At 38.2% G+C, this 23,274-nt stretch overlaps 1 protein-coding gene across 1 annotated transcript in view; it reads right to left on the bottom strand.

Annotated features, from left to right (window-relative positions):
• Nucleotides 1-23,274, bottom strand: part of LOC144005811 (roundabout homolog 2-like) — a 101,145-nt gene that overhangs the window by 32,311 nt on the left and 45,560 nt on the right. Inside the window, exons 3-7 of the mRNA XM_077504177.1 lie at nucleotides 10,229-10,386; nucleotides 8,285-8,405; nucleotides 7,997-8,135; nucleotides 3,110-3,246; nucleotides 1,352-1,476 (exon numbers count right to left, since the gene is read on the bottom strand). Of these exons, the coding sequence (XP_077360303.1) occupies nucleotides 1,352-1,476; nucleotides 3,110-3,246; nucleotides 7,997-8,135; nucleotides 8,285-8,405; nucleotides 10,229-10,386 (680 nt within the window). The remainder of the gene's footprint in view (nucleotides 1-1,351; nucleotides 1,477-3,109; nucleotides 3,247-7,996; nucleotides 8,136-8,284; nucleotides 8,406-10,228; nucleotides 10,387-23,274) is intronic.

Here is a 23,274-nt window from a genome sequence, read left to right as displayed (position 1 = left end):
ATGCGCCTCATAATCCAGCGCGCCTTATATATGGATCAATATTGAGCCGCAACAGGTCTCGCTGTCAAGACGCTATCGGTGACCCTGCACGATCGGCAGAAGATCCCGCCATCTTGGATCGCTAGCTAATACTAATACTTTACCTCAGAGAAAATAATAAAACAGCTGTTTATTCATTTTGGGAGTGAATGGAGTTGTCAGAAAGCTGGTTTGTAATCTATTAATAAAGTTTGACTGACCTGTTTTGTTGACATTCCCTTTAGCGCAGCACCAGCTAATGGATGCATAACGCAACCCCAGCCTCTACTGTAGCGCCTTATATATGGAAAACGTTTTAAAATATGTCATTCATTGAAGGTGCGCCTTATATACGGAAAAAGTTTTAAAATATGTCATTCATTGAAGGTGCGCCTTATATACGGAAAAAGTTTTAAAATATGTCATTCATTGAAGGTGCGCCTTATAATGCGGTGCGGCTTATAGTGCGGAAAATACGGTAAATCAATATCTTTTTAAGCTTTCTGGCACTGTGTGGGAAAAAAAATCCCGACTTAAATGTGGGGCGTAATCATATATATATATATATATATTTTTTAGAAAGTTGAGTTATTTTCACTGACCACATCCAAAGCCTGATTTGAATCAAGACGTGACTTTGAACCTTGAGTGACAAGATAAAATCATGTCGTTATGACACATTATTGATCTAATTTTTACGTGTTCAATAAACTTGTAAAATAAGGTGCCCAGTTTGATTGTTTAGATCCAGCACATGATGTAAAAAAAAAAAAAAAAAAAGCCTCATTGATTACACACTTGTGAATTACTGGTATTGTGTTGTTCATTGTTCATTAAATAAAGACATTTGTTAACATCCAAATTTTAGTGCATTTCAAGAAGTCAAGAAGTCTCAAGAATTTATATTCTAAAAAAAAAAAAAAATGATGCACCAATCAGCACTCTCTTCTGATGGAGCTGAATGTCCCCCACCATGTTTATGCTGCACTTAACGAGAGTTGAGGCATCAGCTTTGTCTGTTTCTGCACCCCAAGCAGACAAGCTGGCAGGAAAGGACATTAGCCTGCTTTCATTACTTCTAATGACTCTAATGTGAGCCGGCTGGTCAGAACAGCATCAACTGATGATGAATGACCACTTCATTATCTTGCGCGAGCCACAAAAACCCGCACACAATGTCACCCTGGTTTGATCAGTTTAGCTTTTTTTTTCTTTCTTAATACAGATCAACCCTACTGCAATATTGATGTCTTTCTTAGCACGGCACCAAACAATATATCTCCCATCATGAGTCCTTGTGCGCGTTATAGAAAATAGTTTGCCAAAATCTCACCTGGCTGCCGTCGCGTTGCCAGAACACGGTGGGTTGAGGTTTGCCTCTGGTCTCGCAGGGGAAGGTCGCCGTTCGTCCTTGAGCCACAATCTGGTCACGGGGTCGCACCACAAACTGGGGCGCCTCTGAATATTACAGTAGCACGCGGTACAGTAGCTGATTTGCAGTGAGGTTTAAATGTCAAGTCGGTCATGCATAAGGGGTAGTTTTCTATTACAAGCCATCTATCAGAACATCAAATACAATAAGGGTGCCTTCGTAAAGTCAAAAATGTTGACGAGACCTAAAGTGACATCCATGGACTCTCAGTGGCTCCTAATGGGGGAAATTCGTGATTGAGAGACAATGCAGATGTGCTGGTAAAATATCATTTTGATGAATGTGTGCTCAAAGCGTGACTTCAAAAAAAAAACTAAACAAAAGAAGGCAAAAAAAAAAAAACACATGCAGAATGGGATCAGCTGTTACTTACCAACAGGGCGAACTGGTGACAACAATGGTGTGGGTGAGATTAAGTCACAACACAGAGAGAACGAAAGCAGAGGAGTAGAGGGAAAGAAAGCAAAAATAATGAAAATCAGAAATGAATGAGATGACGTTGGGTTGCCATCCGTGGTGTTTGTAACGACAGATGGCTCTCAATCACCGCATTAGGTCGAAGGACAACAACCAATGCCTTCATCACTGCACGTTTCGGGGCACAATGGATTTGTCACCCTCAAAGATGCAACTTACTTTTTACTAGAGCTTTCAAAATCGATTGATCGACAACTATTTTACTCATGAGTAATTAGTTTGGAGCCATTTTTTAATTTAAAAATTGTCCAAATCCTCTGATTTCTATAGTGTTTCATTAAAGAAGACTGATTATCTTCTATGTTTAATCAAAATAAGACATTTTCAAACATCTGTTTTTACTTTGGAAACTAATGACCGAATAGTATAACATAACCTTGCCAGCAGGATGAATTCTCGTGGTGTTTGTGAGTTCACAAATGCCTGAGAATTAGGGGTGTGCCAAAAAAAATCGATAACAGGTAACCAATCACAGCTCACCTGTTTTCTAGGTTTGGTCATGTGACATTCACAAGCTGAGCTGTGATTGGTTACCTGAGCCCTTTATGATGTCATTTTCAATCGACAGCAAGTTGCAAAATGTTTTTTATTTATTTATTTATTTATTTATTTATTTATTTATTTATTTTGTAATGCGACAGAATCAACATCAAATACAATACAAACAAATTAAGCAACACAAAATGCAAGTTGCAAAATGTGTTTTTAAAGGTACTAATTGTACATGAAAAATATATCACATTTATTATAGGCAAAATATTAATGTTTGACTGCCAAAAATGTCTAAATAAGTAAAGTATCCCTTTAATAAACAGTAATCAAGTAAAAAAAAAAAAAAAAAATTTTTTTGAAATACACTTTTGTAATACACAGACATTCACAAATCTCTGTGTGGAAATGTAGCAATGGTTGAAATTATGTTGAATACGTTAATAAAACATATTAACTAATTACATTAATTTCCCTCTCAGTGACGACAACAAACTAAAAACATTGCATGTGAAAATGTAAAGCAATCAAGTGCATTGTTCTGTTGTGTGAAAAGAAAGCTTGAGGCTCGGCCCAACCTTTCAGCAGCAGGGGGGCAATAACGCTGGTAAAATGTGCAATAAAGGAGTGATTGTTCTGTGAGTTGGGAGTTACAATAAAAATATGGCGGTGAAGAGACCACAAGCGACCCACCTCGAATAGTCAGGTAAGCCGAAGCCTCCACTTTGCCCACGCGGTTTTCGGCTAGGCAGGTGAAGGTCCCCTGATCGCTCACGGTGGCTTTCTTTATCCTCAGCAAAAGATCCTCTTTTTCATATCTGATGTCATACCTGGTGACAGAGTGAGTGATAACACTGTGACCTAAGTAGTATAAATACTGTACATTATTTAAAGGAGTGTAACAAAAACTGATTGGAAAATCAGCTTTTATTATAACACATTCACTCCCACAGAATATTGTGTCCTATTGCTATAACAACATGGAACCGACCAAAAGAAAAATTAGAGTCTCTTCGTACATCAGGGATATAAATGTATATTTGTATCTGTTTCCGTTTTGAAGCAATTAGCATTAGAATATAGCTAAGTTTCATCATTAATCACGAACCTGTTGAACACACTGGGAAAAAGAGCTTGTTGCAACATGGCCCTGGCTGATCGCGTATACACTACTGCCACCTATTGGCCGTTTTTTTTTTTGTTTGACCTTGCTGTATCAAAACCTTCTTTATGCTCTAGCATTAAAACAAACAAAAACGTATAAATACGTTTTTGGAACTGAAAGACAAAGTATTAAAAAATTTGTATTTCGCCTATACCTCTATGTTTTTGGGTTTGAATGAGTTCAAGATGGGAATGCGTTGAACCGAATCAAATATTCCACTTTAAAATATATTAACATACATATCAAGCTCCTACTGTTTTCTTTCGTGAATTTGTTCATCAACTCTTGAGTTTTATTTATTTATTTATTTTTTTCAATTTTTATTTTACTCTCTTCCTAGTGTAATTCTTAGTTTACTCTAAAACTATTTGGTCCCTATCTAAAAAGAGTCAAATTTACTCGACAGAATTTACTGTGCAGGGTTGTAGGTAGTTTTTTGTCGGAAATGTGTTTGTTTTTGTATTTATTTTTGTTTTCAAGTTTTTAAGGGCTTCAAAATGTTCACAATTTAAGCACAAAGCATTACAGTTTTTTTGTTTTTAAATGTACTGTAGAAAATGTCAGATTTGAGAAATGTATTTTTCCTGCAAGGTGTAAATTTTGCGGAAACTAGATGAATTTACTGCGATTGGCTGGCAACCAGTTCAGGGTGTACCCTGCCTACAGCCTCAGCTGGGATAGGCTCCAGCACCCCCGCCACCCTTGTGAGGAGCAAGCGGTTCAGAAAATGGATGGATGGATAGATGAATTTAACTACTCATCATCCTAATATTGGATAAATACATTCACATCTAACCTAAAAGAAATACTATATAGAATCTATATAGAGAAACTAAAGCTATTTTTTTCTCTAAACCAACCATCAATTGAACCATGTTTGTACTCAACCGATTTTCTAAGGTTGCGTCATTGTCGATTGTTTGACGCCACCTCGCTTTCTGAGGCAATTAAGACTCCCCGACGTGCGCTTTCTGCGGCAGAAACAAATCGAGCAGAGCAATTACGCCATCATTGAAGGCATGGCAAAAATTAAAGGTGCTTTCAGCTGGAACCCTGACTGTTCCACTCTTTCAATATTTATAACGATGAACCACCCACTGCGGCGTGGGATGTGCAGTATGCCATGCTGCGTGTGCGTGCGTGCGTGCGTGCGTGCGTGCGAGGGAGCCTGAGTCGGATGGACAAACTGTCTGGGAGAAAAGGAGTGGCACACTGTGACAAAATGAATTCGATGAAATAGCGCGGGGGGTGGGGGGGGGGGGTTAACAAATGACTAATTCATAGTGTTGACTATGGCTGGGTATTGCCGCCAACCTCACGATACGATACGTATCACGATACAGGGGCCACAATACGATACGTATCGCGATATTTTACATTCATTGACTTGCATTTTACGATAACTGTCATATGAAATATGTTTTTGTTATAGTAGGTCTCGTGGTTCACCAACCCAGCGTGCCTACCTCTAAATCTGCACGCGCTGCAGAGCAGGGAGCAGTTTTCGCCGACACACCGGGAAAATTTATTCATAGGCATGAGCCGATATGACCAAAAAATCATCAAAGTATTAACTCTTTGACCGCCAAAAACGTTTAATAACGATCAGTAAAATCACGACGTATGCCGCCATAAACGTTAAATTCCGTCAACTAATTAATTAATTAATTAATTAATTTATTTATTTATTTATTTATTTTCTCAGTGCAACGTCTAAGAGCAGTGCCGCCTGGTAAATGGGTTGTGGAATAAAAAAATATCCACTAACTATAGCCAGCAGGTGGAAGCATTGTATCTCTTTTCGTGAATGATCAAAGCCTTTGTCATATCAAAGTTTTTTGATAATGCGTGGCAGTAAAAGAGTTCAAGTCAACCAGCAATATCGATTCTGACGCCTGCGTATCGATACGTGTATCGTGATTAGGACCCGCGACGATATATATTGCCGTATCGATTTTTTTGAGCACACCCCTAAGTGTTGACGCATCAACATGCAGTCGCCAGTGCAGAATTCTCGACTATAAGGCCACAATTGCTTCAGTCAGAACAAGAGGGACATCTCAGCCGGTTCAGATAAGAGGGTCTCGACTCGGAATGAGTGGAGGGGCAAAAAGGAGGCAGCTCCACCTCTCTGGGGTCTCTTTGGCATGAGAGATCTCGTGAAATTGTGCAGCCGGCCGTGCTGATTTCCAGATAGAAGACAAGTCAGGCAGAGAAAAGGCACAAGGGGTGAGAAAAAGTCATATTCGAAAGGAGCGTGCGGGGGGGAGAATATCGATGTGGGGGGGACTGTGAGGTCACTCCGGAGTTGGGTGAGGAATCCATTCACAGAACATCTCTGACCCAGATATGCACTTCCCGTGAGGATGACGGGTTCGTGGAAGGACGGGAAATGGGACAAGTCAAAGGGCGGTGACGCCATGACAAGGCACAGATGAGTGGACGGAACGCCAAGTGCTGATAATAGTCTTTGTCTCTACTTTCGAATTTGATATGACCGGCGATAACAACTTGCAGTACACACCAAAAGGTGACACCAGCAGAAGCCTTTCAAGTTTCAAACTAGTCCAATTCGAGTAGTACATTTCAGAGATCATCATAGCATGCTGGTGGGTTGCCAGGTTCGGACACAAGAAAGACGCTCCACAAGTTACGGACGTCCGACTTACGAACGTTTTGAACAACCGGTGATTTATGTCCATAAAATGTTAGAAAGTTCTTATTAACTAGGGGCTGGGTATCGATTCTAATTTCTTAAATCGACTCGATTTCGATTGACAAAAGTTCAGTTCGATTCAATATATATATTTTTTTTTTCTGATTCGATTCACTTCCATTAAATCCAATATTGATTAATTACGGAACATCAATTCTTTTTAAATATCAATGACATGGTAAAACGTGCATTAAACTCCAAGTTAAATTTTGCTGAAGCAGGAGCTCGTTAAAACTCATTCACTGCCTTTGACAAGTATACTTGTCAATTGTATTTTTTAGAGCGGTGCTAAATGGGGGCGAATCTGAGCATGCTCCACTGTAAATATCAAACTTGGAAACAACTTTACTGATGCCCAACCACCGGTAGATGACATCATTGCCCCATTTTATAGGAAATAAACACAGTTTCAGAGTCCATGGGAGAAATGGCTCTATTTTGGCAAACCTACATTTTTCTGCTGTCAATCATAAAAGAACGGGACGGGACAAAAAGTAGGGAGTCTATTCTGTTATTTGGTAGATTCGGTTTATATATAATTATTGAATGGAATATCACGTGAGTATTGTAAATGTAAAAATTTTCTATAATGACTGGCAGTGAATGAGTTAAGTGATTTAGTTTATTAACTCATTTGCTCCCAATAACGTATAAATACGTTTTTTTTAATGTTCTGAGTGTCCCAAAGACGTATTTATACGTTTTTTGTTGTTGTTGTTGTTGTTGTTGTTTTATTTATTTTTTTATGCTAGAGCTTACAGAAGGCTTTGATGCAGCCTCTCAACTGCAAAGAATGGTTGCAGAAATGGTACTTATTACACGGGATTGTTTCTGTGAAAATGGCTGGGAGTGTTAATCATAATTGACACAGTGTCGCTACGTCCAGTCATTGGTACTTAGCACAAGGTTTGAACTAAGTCAAATAACAGTTACTAAAAATCAAGTCTGTGAGGGTTCTAGTCAGACTGTAAAAATGTGGTAAGATAAACACAACTGCAAGTAACGTGTAGCAGAAGAAAAGTACAAAAATCTCAAAAGATTTTAAGATTGTTCTTTTTTGTTCTTTCTTGGGAAGTTTCTGGTAAACGTACTTGCGATGTATGTCCAGGTTCCATCAAGAGAGTAAAAGGTACTGAGTGGTAGCTAATAATTCATGTCAGAAAACTGCAATTAAAATTGTTATGATGCGAATACTGTGGTTGAAACTATTTTCTCTGCAACTAGCTTCAAAACTTTGAGCAGTAAAGTTCTGGCTGGCTGTTTTTAGTGAGGCAATGTTTGCTTCATATAGACACAATTCCTCGTGGGCTGCGTATTGGATTGCTTTATATTAAACAACACAGAATGTGGACCACCGCTGGACCAAAATGAGCCTTATGTGCAACATAAAAAGAACAGTGGTGCTTGGAGAGTTTCAAGCAATCAAAGTGTGTGTGTGTGTGTGGGGGGGGGTTACTTTGTTCTGCTATGAGCACAGACGTTCGTTTCACACAGCAAATAATGAGATTCTCTGTGGCTAATAAATGATTTCTGCCACACTGATGAAAGTCCACGAGTAACATGTCAAATTGCTTCTTTGCTTCTTCGGGGACTCATTAGCTTCGCTTCAGCACCTCCACGTCATCACTTTTACCGCATTAATGTGGCACACAAACCTTCATTAAACAAAACGCAGCACACATTCACGCGTTCCCTTCACCTGCCACGGGGGATGTCCACGTCCTCCTTTTTCCAGCGTAGAGTTGGAGGCGGGTCGCCGTGGACCTGACACCTGAACTCCACGCTCTCGTCCACTAAGACCACCTGATTCACAGGCCGCTGCACAAACACCGGCCTCTCTGGATGTGGGGAAGAGCGCGCATGTAACGGAAGCTAAATTTACTTGGAAGACGGCGATAAATACTGTATGTGACGGTGAGCAGTAAACACCTGAGGAAGTCAGTCAGGCTTTATTGCTTTCTGAACCTTTATATCCCGGAGTTCTTACCAAACACGGAAAGTTGAGCCTTTTCACTCTCTCTCTCGCCGACCATGTTGGTGGCCACGCACACGTAAATCCCTACGTCGGTCTTTTGCGTGTTGGAGATGCTCAGTTTTCCTCCACGGACCTGAAAAGAAGGCATAAAAACTGTAGGAATTTTTTACAAATAGAATAACCGCTTGTCAAAGTGAGTGGCTTGTTTCCGCTCCGCTCCTGCTGTACACTCCTTGACCTCTTAGGGGCAGTGTGGTGCACATGTGCAGATAACACACAAGAACAGTACATTAGTTTAAAGCTAACAAGACAACTAACAACTGATTTTAATGTTATATAACCCATTTGTCTTTATTTCTCCAGTGTTTGTGTGTGAATATTTATTATTTGAAGGTATATTACTCCAAGCAATAAATGCTATTTTTTGTTAGCCAGTCAAAAGGGTATTACATTGGCGTTAGCATTAAGCTAGCTGCCAAATAGTGTTGCTTTAGTAACCCCTATTCAGTAGGGCTGGGAATCTTTGACTGTCTCACGATTCGATTACGATTTTTGGGTCTACGATTCGATTCAGAATCGATTCGCGATTCAAACGATTTTCGATTCAAAATGATTTGATTGACAAATGATTTCTGCTTCAATTTACAGATATGCACAACATTGTCATGATCTACTCCAGTCTGCTTTGCAAGACAAAATGACAAATAGAGACATTAAAGTGTCGTTTTTTGTTTAAATATTTATTAATTTTGTGTTGTAAGTGCCTTTTTTCCACAAAAACAGCATGTGGGCTACAACTGCCTTTTCCCCTTCTTCTTCATGTCTAATTTAAATAATATTGATTTTTGGATATTAATATCGATTCGATGAGCTGAACGCATTAAGGTAGTTCAGTACAAAATCTAAACATACCTGAACATAATGAGCAAAGGCGTCACATATAATACTTAATAGAAATGTATTTTATAATTTTTTTTGTAAATGAATTAAGTTTCTTTTTTGTAAATAAAGTGTTTGCTGCATTAAAATGTACAATGTGTGTACTTCTTTTTGTTGTGTGTTCAGTTTTATAGAACATGTTTAGTAACAGTACAACACAGTGCAGTACAGAAACGGTTTTACATTACAAGCCCATATTTTTCTTTTTAGGTTTAAATTTATAATGCTGCAGTACTGAAATATTATGCACATTTATAACAGACACAAATGTGCACCCAATTTATCGTTATTCTTATTTTAACTATGCAAATAATCTGAATATATATTTTGTTTTATTGATATACAACCCTAGGAAATATACTACATTTTTTTAGACTAAACTTTCACCTTTGCAACAGGCAATATTACATTTTGTTGTGGATCTGAATACAGTTCCGGATTGTCTTTTGGTACCATTACAAGATTAGAATACTTGACCAACTTCTGTTGACCTTTTTAGATAGGTGACGTATGGGCAAGGGAGGAACTCATAACATTTTGGTGCAGATGAAGTGAATCACACATGAATCTGACAAAATTCCAACAAATGTCATAACTTCAAACTCCAAAAAGCGGTGCTGATCCAAATTAGGGCTATTAACACATTCATTGCCAGACCAGAAAAAAAAAAAAAAAAGCATCATTTGACGTCTTTTTCCGTCAATGGCAGTGAATTAGTTAAACATCGTAAAAATCAATGAAGCAATTCTAAATTGTTGATATAATGTACAGCAGGGGTGTCCAAACTTTTTCCTCTGAGGGCCACACACAGAAAAATAGAAAGCTGCAAGGGCCACTTTGATTTTTTTTTTTTTAGTTATTTATTAACACATTCATTGCCAGACCAGCAAAAAAATGCATCATTTGACGTCTTTTTCCGTCAATGGCAGTGAATGAGTTAAGAGGTCTGTGCTCCACTGGTGATATGATTTACAGAAGAAAAAAAAAGTGTCTGAAAGAGACGGGTGAGTTACTCACTGTGATTCTTTCATCTTTCAGATCAAGACGACTCTTGTCTTTCTTCCAGTAGGTGGTGGGCTCAGGATGCCCACGTGGTGGTTGACACTCCAGAGTGGCTGTCTCGCCAACAGCCACCACCGCGTCCTGCGGGTTCTGTCTGAAGTCATCTCGTAACACTAGGATATAAAAAGAGGACACCAAAAATGACTAATTGATATGTGAAGGTATTGATTGATTGATTGATTGATTTATTTGCCATCGAATGGAAGTGGATACCCTCATTCCAGGGAGAACCATGCGATGTACATGGCGGGAAAGTTTACATACCATTATAAACTTATGAACACGATTGTAAATGTACAAAAGCTAAATGTCGCGTCATCGTCACCAAAATTCACAAGCACATCTCTACTTATGGCAACTTCAACCTCTGAAAATACCAAAACATTTGCCACAGTATTTTGTTTTTTATGGATGTGGATGATGTAGTGTTAGCCACTATGATGAGATCCACCGCAGTCGTCCATGTGCAAAACAAAATTGCATTACACCACCTGCGCCACAACTTAGACCGGCTTTTAGCTAGTCTCCGTTCTAGTCTTACTTTCTGTCACCAAATTGTTAGGCGCACTTGGTGTGGGTAAAGAATGCCCTCAGTCACGCCCAAACACGGTAAACTTATATTTGCCAAAATACGGTCCTCAGTCTCAGTGTCCATTAAGACCATAGACAGACTGAATGGAGTTGTCAGAAAACTGGTTTGTAATCTATGAATAAAGTTTGACTGACTGTTTTGTTGACATTCCCTTTAGCGCAGCACCATCTAATGGATGCATCACGTAACCCCAGCCTCTACTGCAGCACCTTATATATGGAAAAAGTTTTAAAATATGTCATTCATTGAAGGTGCGCCTTATAGTGCGGAAAATACGGTAGTCACGACTCTTTCACTTACTTTTGGGTAGTAGGGTTTCTACTTGTGTCATTCTATACTTTTGTATTTCTTTAGCTCGAGGCTGGAGGCGTAACAGAGACGTTCCCCTGTAGCTGTAACAATTTGAGCACAAGAGGTGTATAGCCTCGTAGGATTAACTCGACAATGTATAAGGAAGAGATACCTGAAGTGCAAGAAGAATGCAGAAAGGCGACTGGGAGCTGAGAGTAGCAAGTGGGAAATTGAGCATTAATAATTCAAACACTACATCTCTACAGGCCTACAAGCAGTGTCCTACCATAGATAAATGGCACTACATTCCACAAACTATCTATATAAAAAAAAAACACTTCTGAGTGTGAAGGAGTTACCCCGGGTTTTCACCGGATGCGGTTGCGGTGCGGTTGCGGTGCGGTTGCGGTGCGGTCCGGCGACGCAAGCAATTAGATTCCATTCATTCGAATGGTGCAGTTTACACCGCTTGCGGGTGCGTTGCGTGTCGACTGCGTCTCAGCTGCGGCGTGCCGCAAGCCTTCCGCAAGGATAGACCTATTTTCTATTTTTGCCGGACGCCGCAGCGGTAGGCCTCCGGCAAATGGCAAGCTAGCACAAAACACATCGAGCGGGACAGGAAGGCCGAGGCAGTTTCAAAATAAATTTCCGGTTACCTTTCAGAATAAAACACTCGCCAGCTCCTATTTCGCAAGTTTTTCAGCAAAACGTGACGTGGGCGTCGCCGGGCCATGTGCTCATTCACGGTTTAGACACCAGCGAACATGGACGAGGAGAGGTTTATATTGGAGGTGGAAAACCACAAAATAATATATGACACGGCACATCCTTTTTATAAGGACTGTAATGTATTGTGAGTTTGATGTTCGCGATTGCTTGTTGTGCCCGTCTCGCTTGCCGTACTGAGCGGCAGCCGGACGCGGAAGACAGAAATAAAGAGTGGACCCGCACTGACCCGACTCTCGTTATTAATATACTTTACAAGGACTACCAAAAAAATGATGCTGCATGGAATCTCATAGCAGAAGAAGAAGAAAAGGTTAAATCAAAAGAAGTCCACCTCTCTTTTTGCTTCTCTGTTGAGCAGACTTTCTGTATGTTTGTCGTTGTGAAATGCCACGCGAGACACGTTGGGAAGTGGGCGGCGACGGAGCTGCTGGACCGCAGCTGTGCGGAGCCGGTGTGGATTGACAAAAAAATTGACCCGTCCGGAGCACGCAGTCAAGACGCACCGCACCGCAACCGCACCGCAACCGCACCGCAACCGCACCGCAACCGCATCCGGTGAAAACCCGGGGTTACAAGTTCCATTTGAAAGGGTCTCAGCAAGTACAATCAAAAGTGTCGTATAACTGTTGAGGCAAACAGATTATGAATATGTATTGAGCCCATCTAGACAATTATACTTGGATCCTTTCATGAATTGAATATATATGTATAGCCTAATTTTGTTTCTTGGTACTGATGTTATCAGGGATGTAAATTGCAGGGATTTGTTGGTAAAATTATTTTAAAATGTGTCCTAGACAGATAATGTCCAAAAATCACATCACACTCTCTTGGAAAAATATTCTTAAAGACACATTTGGAGTCAATAGTTGAATATAAGAACCCGTCTTAATTAACATGAACAGCAAAAATAGTACTTTTTTCTAAGGCGTGACATATTCAGTTCAACCAGAATTCTATTTGTGAGCATTTTCAATTGTTGCCTCTGTTCTACAAATAGTGCGGGAATGTCTGCAACTTCATTTAGTGTTCTCAAAGAAATCTAGTTATGAAGAATTGTCATACTGGTGCGTTGAGAGAAGAATGTCTGCATGAGCTGCTCAGGTACAGCTTGAAATCTTCCCACTTCTGTCAAAAGCTGTTCCCTTAAATATAATTTAAAATCTCACGTTTTGTCAAGTGGCTGCTTGTACTGAAAAGAAGCTCAGAAATTGTTGTAAAAAAAAAAAAAAAAGACATCATGTAGCTCCTGCAAGGAAGTATTTCCACTTATAGTTAATAGCTTTTGACATGCTGTTTTCAGTATTAGTTGAATTGAGCTTTCGTTTTTCCATGAAGTGTTGCAGCAATCACAATGTGAAAATGACTCATCAAACCTATCAAACTATAACTGCGAAATCAATATAGGTTCAAATTAGTGTTGTTCCGATACCGATACTGGTATCGGCAGAGGTGCCGATACTGCATTAAAGCAGTGGTATCGGTATCGGTGAGTACTCACAAGTAACATGCCGATACCATTAATTCCAACGCTATTATAGGATTTTGGATGCAGCATCTTGTGTCTTGCACATGCACGACATTCACCGATATGTGACATGTTCACTGCATGCCGATCTAAGATATCCTATTGGCCCTTGAATGCTCCGAACCAATAGCAGGACGGGCTTTTTCATGTTGAGGAAAAAAATACTCAAGTATCGGTATCGGCCGATACTGCAAAGCTGGTTATCGGTATCGGTATCGGGGGCCCCAAAAACGGTATCGGAACAACACTAGTTCAAATATTTTTGCACTAGTTTGTCAAGTACGCCGCATATGCATGTTGAATAATAACATCAAACCGTTCACATCATAGATTAGAGATACATCATAAATTAGCATAATCCATTCTTATCTCCCATCTGATTTTCTGATTACTGCCTTTGACTGTTTGCTGATATATCGCAGCATGCAGTTAAAGTAGTAGAGGACTACAAAAGGTCAATAGCAATAAATAAATAAATAAATCAGCACAGAGCCAAAGTCCCGTCAGCCAAACTGATCTGATCTGCCACTTTGGCACAGACACATGCCCCCTTTACTTGTACTGTACTGGCCGAGTGACCCATTCCATAAATGGCACACTTTGCTCATCTAACTTCCTTGTTCCAGCTCTCAATACAGGAAACAAATAAAAACAAAAACAAAAGAAAAAACAAAGACACATTTCTGTTTAGCTTTTCCAAAACGAGTCTGCACTCAAACTAATCAGCATGGAAGACCACCAGGCGGTAATACAGAACTGTCTCAGAAAATTAGAAGATTTTGATAAAGTTCTTGATTTTCTGTAATGCAATTAAAAAAAAAAAACATGTCATACATTCTGGATTCATTACAAATCAACTGAAATATTGAAAGCCTTTTATGATTTTAATATTGATGATTATGGCTTACAGCTTAAGAAAACTCAAGCATCCTATCTCAAAATATTAGAATATTTCCTCGTACCAAGTAAAATAAAATGCCATAATCAGCAATATTAAAACAATAAAAGGCTTGCAATATTTCAGTTGATTTGTAATGAATCCAGAATGTATGGCATTTTTGCTTATTTAATTGCATTACAGAAAATAATGGACTTTATCACAATATTCTAATTTTCTGAGACAGTCCTGTATACACAATTTAAGTGGTGAAATATAATTTTAATTCATCATTTCCAATTTTAGCTGAACTAAAATGTGTAATATAGTTGTGGTCAAAGGTCACATTTTTTTGCCTGCCCTTGCCCAATTTCAAAGAGATTACCCTCACTTTGCGAGGATCGCACACTGTCACCTTTCTTCGCATTTTTGATCGATGACGTACAAAGTATTTCATGTTTTAATAAATGAGAAGTGAGTGACTGATAATACAATTTCTTGGTCATCAGCTACGGCAAATTAAAAAGGCGGGGGCGGGGGGGGGGGGTGTGGGCGTTGTAGGAATAGCGGTGCAATGAAAAGGTGGGTAAATTAACACAATATTTATTTAATATTTGTGTACACGTGGATATTGGTTGTTATGTGTACATGGTGTATCATGCTGTGAGCATCTTCTCAAATATCTTTTATTTGGCAACGTGAGGAGAAAAATACGAGGAAGGGGGTGCTTAATGAGGTGCTTGCCTGCCTTGGAGTGTGTACAAACCAAGGCACATGAGCCGTGAGGTGGGGGTTGCGTTCCAATCTATTGAGCCCCACTAGAGGAAGCAGCGACGTGTAGGTTGCTAACGTGTGGTAATTTCAGACTGTGGGGAGGATGCACTAGTCGTCGTCTGATTGTGTTGCGGTCAATTATTCAAGAGAGCAGCCTTAGTTCAGCTTAATTTATTAAATAATACAAAAAAAGACCCAATAAATGCCGCCATACATGTAACAATTGACGTAGAGGGGTGTTTAGGTAAAGTGTCCTCCATATTGTATCGTCAATTACAATTGCGCTTATCACCACAGCAGTATTAAAGTTCCATGAGGTCTCAACTTGACGTCCTCATGCAAGCTTGAAAAGCTCTTCAGATGATCGGAATGAAATCATATACAGTAAGTAGACGCTGCTTTAAAAACATGGTCGACAACCTACCGAGACGGTGCATTTACCAGACAGTGCATTTGTTACCCTCTCCGGTGCAATTAATGGCCAGGTGTGTCCATTAGCTGGCTTGCATGTATTGACAGCCTCACTATAAAGCATCAGTCAAAGTTGTTGTGCGTTTTACATTAGAATGTATCTTTAGGAAAAAAAAAAAAAAAAAAAAAAAAGAACAGAGTTTCAAACCAAATACATTATTTTGCCTTTAGATGCAAACGTCCAAGTAATGATAAAAAAAAAAAAAAAAAAAGAACAGAGTTTCAAACCAAATACATTATTTTGCTTTTAGATGCAAACGTCCAAGTAATGATAAAAAAGAAAAGAAAAAAAAGAACAGAGTTTCAAACCCAATACATTATTTTGCTTTTAGATGCAAACGTCCAAGTAATGATAAAAAAAAAAAAAAAAAGAACAGAGTTTCAAACCAAATACATTATTTTGCTTTTAGATGCAAACGTCCAAGTAATGATAAAAAAAAAAAAAAAAAAAAGAACAGAGTTTCAAACCAAATACATTATTTTGCTTTTAGATGCAAACGTCCAAGTAATGATAAAAAAAAAAAAAAAAAAAAGAACAGAGTTTCAAACCAAATACATTATTTTGCTTTTAGATGCAAACGTCCAAGTAATGATAAAAAAAAAAAAAAAAAAAAAAAAAAGGATGCGAAAGCGCAACAGCACAGATTGTGATGCATTTGCAGTAGGAAGGTTAGAGATAGACCAATATTTTTATTTTATTTTATTTTGTTTCTTAAAGCAGATAACGATACCGGTTATTAGTAGTCAAGTAGGCCGATAACTGATATTTGGAGCCGATATTAACTTTCAATAAAAGGGAAACTAGCATCAACATTTTTTTAAATGCAAATTCAAAATGTTTTTAAGCATATGTTAATTGAACAAGTTTTTGATTTAAAAAATGATTTATTTTTTTTAGTGTTAGACAATAAACATCTTTGTTTTAGAATTATCTGAATTTAATTTGTCATAAAATGTTCAATGAAAACTTAAACATGTAAATGGCACACGATTGTTTTCTATAATAAATAAGAACGTTTTCCCAAAAAAATAAAGTAATTGCAATGTTAAACTTGCACTTAACAGGTTTATTCCAAAATAAAAACAAAAAGGTGCAGAGTTCCGGGGTCAGCAGCATAATTTATCAAATTACCTGAACATTTAAATAAATAGCTCCCTGAAGTTAACACAGATTTAATTTGAAGCTTTATCGACCATCATAGGAACTAAAAATTAGAAATTAGAGTTTAATCGAAAATTGTTATGAAATTTTAAGGAAAAATGCTACATTGTGAGATATACACTACGTCTTTATCTAAAATGATTTATTTCTCTCGCTCTCTTTTTTTTTTTTTTTTTTTACTACTGTATTAGTATAGCTACTTGGTATTTTTGCGTAGTTGTACTGGTATCGGTCTGGAAAAAAATTGGTATCGATCATCTCTAATTTGAAGTGTACATTGATGGTCTCCAAGAAAATTTGTGGCACACAAAATTAAGATAAGACTCTTTTAAAAAAAAATATAACCTTCAAAGAAGTCAAGATTAAAACCTTGTTTTGGTCTAAAAATAAGTCATGTAAGGGAAATTAAACATGAGAAATATTGTATAGTTGTATATTGCATCAGGTCCTGATAAAAAAAAATAAAATACAAAAAATGTCAAAGAGTCTAAAAAATACATTTTAAACTTTAATGACACTAAAGAAGACAACAACAACAGATTTATCCCATTGACCGAGATGGTTGCGTAATTTTTTTTGCATGCAACTTCCTGTCTGTCTACTATTCTGGGTGGATGTTCTTCCGTCCTTTGTCTGCGCTCGCTTCATGCCCTTGCTTTGTTTTCGTGTCCATGTCCATTCAATTGGACGACTGACAGTACATTTTGTTTTCCGTGCCATTTTTGCACCCTTTCAGAGAAGGATATTCTGTTTTTTTTTTTTTTTTTTTTTTTTTTTTAGTTGGGAAGGTGGGGGATGAAATTAAATAATTAAAATGATATTACCGACTTCCTAACACAAAATGCTAATAGCCATGTGTGGAAAAACAGATGGTTATGGGTGAGAGACGTAGAACCCAATTAATTTATAAAACATATGCAGGGTTTTCTTACCCAGGCACACTCATGTGTGACTGACTGACTGCGTGTTCGTGCACGTGCGCGTGTGTTTGTTTGTTTGTGATGTGCAACGAAGGTGGGTGGGTGGTCCAGTGCCCGGAATACAAGCTTCAGCCCTCACGGCCCAGCCCGACTGTGTTGTTCTGGTATGGCAACGCAGCAAAGGCAGAAAGAAACAGAATAATGTATGAGTGGAGAGGAAAGATGAAGACACCTTGTGAGTTGCCGCATATACAGTAACAGATGGCCGCGTTTCAATTTGGGGGATCACATGCTAAGAATTGATATGCAGCTTGCAAACAAAGCTGGCAGGTTTACACAGCAGTCACGTTGTTTTTTGTTTTTTTTAAGTGAACGGACTATGCACTTTATCCGAGCCCAGTGTCAGGTATTGTGACGATCCAGTCTCACAAAATGCATTAGAGCACTTGAGAGATTTCATATGACATCAGTACATTAAATTGTGGCTGAAGTTTGCTGAAGATTTTTTTTTTTAACATGATAGCCTGTAGGGGTGTGTCACTTTCTCAACTGCAGTCAAGGATGTCCCATATCTGTCACAAGCATAAAACGCACGCCGATGCCGACACACGCTTGCACGAGCAAACCAAACGAATGACAACAACGACAACAACAAAAACAGCTGCCCTGTTCTTATCACAAACTTTGCTGATGACCACAACAAATCACCCCAGCTCAGGAAGAAGGAACAAAAAAAAAGACAGACAGTTATGCCGACACAATCGGGAGGGTCGCAAGATATCTAGATTTTTTTTTATTTATTTATTTATTTGAATACATAAACAACTTAACATCCTTGTGCCCTAAAAAAGTCATCAGCAATCAGTCAAGACTGTGATGCGCCGGGATATGAGGAGCGTTTACTCAACGTCCCCAAAGGCTACAAATCTAGCAGATGTACATCACCTAATCTAATATAATTCTGCATTCAACAGCAGCAGCAGAATGACGATGAAGACCTGCATTCGAGACAGCACAGTGTGTGGTCTCATGGCGGGAAAAAATAAATAAAATTGACTGCAAACAAAATTATATTGTTAACTCATTAGCTCCCAAAAACGTATAAATACGTCACATTTTAAATGTTTTAAGTTGTCCCAAAGACATACTTATACGTTTTTTTATGCCTAGCATAGAGATGGCTTTGATGCAGTCTCTCTACTGCAGAAAATGGTTGAGTGGCAGCAGAGTATAAGAAATCAACCAGGCCATGTTAAAACAAGCTGATTTCCCCACAGTTCCAAGCAGAATTGCAAAAAACGATGAAACTTAGCTATGTTCTATTGCTAATTGCTGCACAGCGGAAACAGAAAGAAATATACTTTTTTTTTTTTTTTTCCCCTGATAAAAGAAGAGACTAATCTCTCTTTTGGTATGTTCCATATTTTTATAGCAATAGAACATAATATTTCGCGGGCCTTGAAAAATAAGTCAAAATCCAGGAAAACACATGAGTGAAAATGGTTGGGAGTGAATGAGTTAATAATTAGGGGTATCAAAATTAGTGAGTTAATTTAAAGTTCCTTTAAAGCCACTAATTTTTTTTTTAACGTGCGATTAATGTCCGTCCCTTACTTGGAAAGCCTGTAATGGGGGAATTCCAGTCCACATGCCCATGTCAACATTTTTCAGTATTAAATATGACGATAATGTATATATTTGATATACATACATACATACATACATATGTTAGTTTAACCTTTTTGTCTTGTCTTGTCTTGCCTTGCCTTGCAACGGGTACTGCTGCAAGCCTCTGGCTGTCTGCGAATGTGACGTCACGTGCACATTGAGTTCGTGAAGAATGGTGTGTGCATTTTCATTTTCACCTTGTGGCCGGACCACGAAACTGCATTTTCTCTTCTTTGCGTGCAAAACACGCACATGACGTCACATCCCCCCCAGACAAAGGGTGGGAAATTTCAACCCGAATCCCATCTAAAATTATTGGCCAGGAGTTCACATTATTATGAACAGCTTAAGTGTTAATCGACTAAATGTTTCAATCATAAATGGTCAAATAAAAAGGCTACAATAAAGATATTTTTGGACAAGAAAAAGTGTGCATCCAAATTGTCTCAGATTAATACATAAATAATTATAGACACATATATACTGTATATAAATGAATATGCTGTATATGTAATACGTCATTATATATATTTGTCCCAATTGCTTTTATTACATACTTAAAATAAGCAAGCAATTTAGCAATAATAGCAATTTTTTTTTCTTTTTCTTTAGCTCTATGCTAATGTTGATTATGGCGATTTTGATTTTGTAAAGAATAATATTTTATTTATAGTTTTGTGAGGGACCCCAGGAAGAATAGTTTTCACCACAGTGACTGAAAACTAATGGGGACCCCATTTTAAAAAATAATCAATAAACTCTAAATTGGATTAGACACATTTTGAACAACTTAAATTGTGTGTAGCTCCATCTCAGGCATGTTTTTATGCATAAAATTAGCTAGTACAAATAAATTTCAGAAAATGAAGAAAAATGATCTTTTTGTCACTGATCAGCTAAAATGATCGGCCCCGATTTCCAATCACGTGATCGAATCAAGGATATATTTGTCTCCCAGCACAATTTCTAAATCTGATATTTATTCCTGTCCTCTTTTTTTTTGTAATCCACGGACATAAAACCAGGATGTCCAGCGGTGGTGTGGTTAAGATACCCAAATTTGTAAGCGAGAAGTGCGAAAACCTTGCAACCACTTCACTTTGCTTTCCGGGCTCATTAGTGTCCAATCCAATTAGCATCAACGTGAAGGTTGGAATTAGATACTCGAGGTGGCTTCACTTTTAAAATGCGGTTTAGGTTCTATAAACTATTATGATACATTTCCAACAAGTCGAATTGTGGATCGAGCCAGTAGTGAACCACAGACAAGAAAAAACATTATAAATTTGCTTTTCATTTCGGTGCCACAAAGAACTCAAATATTCATTCCCCCCCGCAATTTCCATATTTGAATGTGGATTTACACTTTGGGCGAGAATACAACACATCTCGTATGCACACTTTGGCCTTTGCGTGTGAAGCCACCATGAAGGGTTAACAATAAACGCTGCGGCATTGTCATGTTTAATTAACTTCCATTCTCCTGTCATGTAATGAAAATTGAAGTTGTGGATGGTATAGGACGAAGCCTCTCTCGCCCCCCCCCCCTCCCTCATCTTCATCCTCGCATCTCTCGCTTGCCATCCCTCCAGTTACTGTAACAGCGTTCCCTCAGACCACATTTCCACATCTATAATTAATTAATCCTGTCTCCATGTATTTTTTCAAGAGAGCACATTCCGCCGCTTCCAAGACTATGCAAATCTGCTTATGTGCCTCCGCCTCCCGGACTATCTCATCAACTTGCACCTGCAAATGTGAACGCGTACGACATTACTCAAAAAGGTCACACTTTTGCATTTAGGAATGCTAAGCTCAAACCTAATAACGTTTGAGAGCGACCGCGAATATGATGCACGTTTTTTTCCATAAATATAAAGAGCGGGTCGAGTCTGTGAGACAAAAGGAGATCATGGACCCTCACAGCAATATTGCAGAGATGTTCAGCATGAGCCGGGGAGTGAGTCAGGGATCAGAATTTAGCCTTTTATCTGCCTTATTTGGCTGAAGAAGTGGTCACCCGCGGGAGAGAGTGCCGCCGTCTTACATGCACTCGTCTTCTCAAAACCAAATTATGTACGCTGCTCTGTTTCATAGTCATCATAGTCGTCATCACTTTGTAATGAACAGGGCTTTTAAAAAGAAAGCTACCGGTAAATGTACCCGTTCAGGGAAACTGAAGTTTTAAAATGCCGTAATTATTATTATTTTTTTGTACTACGGCCCATTGTAGTGAACGCTTTGTGCTGGTATGTCTGTATATGTTTCATTAATGCTAATATCACATTTCCCTTTGTTCTAAACTCATTTATCCCAATAACGTGTAAATACGTTTTTTTTAATGTTCTAAGTGTCCCAAAGACGTATTTATACTTTTTTTTTTGTTTGTTTGTTTGTGTTTATGCTAGAGCATACAGAAGGCTTTGATGCAGCCTCTCAACTGGAAAGAACGGTTGCAGAAATGGTAGTTATTACACAAACGGCCAGCAGGTGGCAGCAGAGCAAAGGAGATCAACCAGGGCCATGTAGAAAAAAAAGCTCAATTATTTACAATTTTAAATAGATTTGCGAAAACTGATGAAACTTAGCTCTCTTCTAATGCTAATTGCTGCAAAACGTAAACAGATCGAAACATACTTTTTCTTTCCTGATGAAAGAAGAGACTTTAATCTTTCTTTTGATCGGTTCCATGTTTTTATAGCAATTGAACACAATATTCTGTGGGACAAAATCAGTCAAAATCCAGTAAAACAGCTGGGAGCGAACGGGATTGTTTCTGTGAAAATGGCTGGGAGTGAATGAGTTAATTATAGTTTGGGGAAAAGAATCCAACCATGAGATTATCTGTGCTTCTGCATCATTCAGCATGATCAAATACATTCCATGATGGCCACCAGAGATTGCGGCTCTGTTTACACAACGTCCTATCTTTCTATGGAAATATGCAGATGGGACACAATATTTGCAATTGGGATGGTATAGAGATTAATCCACTGAAAGAGATGGGAATGTTTCATGCACACTTTTATAAATACAGGAATGCAATGCAACCACATTATCTCCTAATACGTTTTAAAATACATTTACACTTCTACTGATTAAAGCCATCGGGTGAACATAAAATAAATGAACAGGAGGAGACTTGAGAAAAAGATGCAGTTCAAATTAATTGACAGTATATTTAAGAAATAGAAAGTTCTTGGCAAAATATGGAGAGTTGAGGTTGGGGTATCGCATTTGTCAATCACCTCTCCGCTGTTTTTCTAGCCTCGGGCTCAGATACTTGCTCACCGAAGTAAGCATCTTAACAGGAGGTAAATAACAGACATAACAAGGAGTCTTAAGGGCTTTGCGTTTCGTGAGAGATTTTCTAGATGCTTGCTCATATAAAATAATTTTTGCATAGGGGAAACCCTCGCACAGGGTACCATTCAAGTATCACCACTGCATCCTTTACTGTCAAAAGAGCCATTATACACCAAAAAAATAAAAATAAATCTGTTTGGAGCTGCAAAACATTTGGAAGTTGTGATGAACAAAACAGTGTATTACACTGTTCGTAGTATTGTTAGTCTAATTAAGTGAGGGTCCAAGAGCTGCACTAGAGCTGCATGCAATACGTACACATTCATTTTTTTTCTACCTTTTTCCTCTTCCCTTATTTGGATTGTTTTTTGTATTTTTCAGACTTTGTTTTTCATATATTTTTAGACTTTTTGACCTTTCTGTCGAATTTCTGACATTTTTGGCAATTATATGAATATATTATGGTCATTTTCTGCCTCTCTTCTTTCTTTTTTTGGACATTTTATGACTGATTTGTGATTTTTTTTTTCTGCATTTTTGCTATCAATTTTCTGACTTTTTGGCAATTTTGTGGACACTGTTTAGTAAGTTTCGGAGTTTCTTTTGTTTTTAGACATTTAATTTTTTTAAAATTTTGAATGTTTTCTTTCTTGCTTTAAATCAATTTTCTGGACATTTTATGG

Source organism: Festucalex cinctus, chromosome 18 (genome assembly GCF_051991245.1).
Source record: "Festucalex cinctus isolate MCC-2025b chromosome 18, RoL_Fcin_1.0, whole genome shotgun sequence".
NCBI classification, from domain to species: domain Eukaryota; kingdom Metazoa; phylum Chordata; class Actinopteri; order Syngnathiformes; family Syngnathidae; genus Festucalex; species Festucalex cinctus.
The sequence above is the reverse complement of the archived record's forward strand: the minus strand, read 5'-3'. Positions and strand labels throughout refer to the sequence as shown.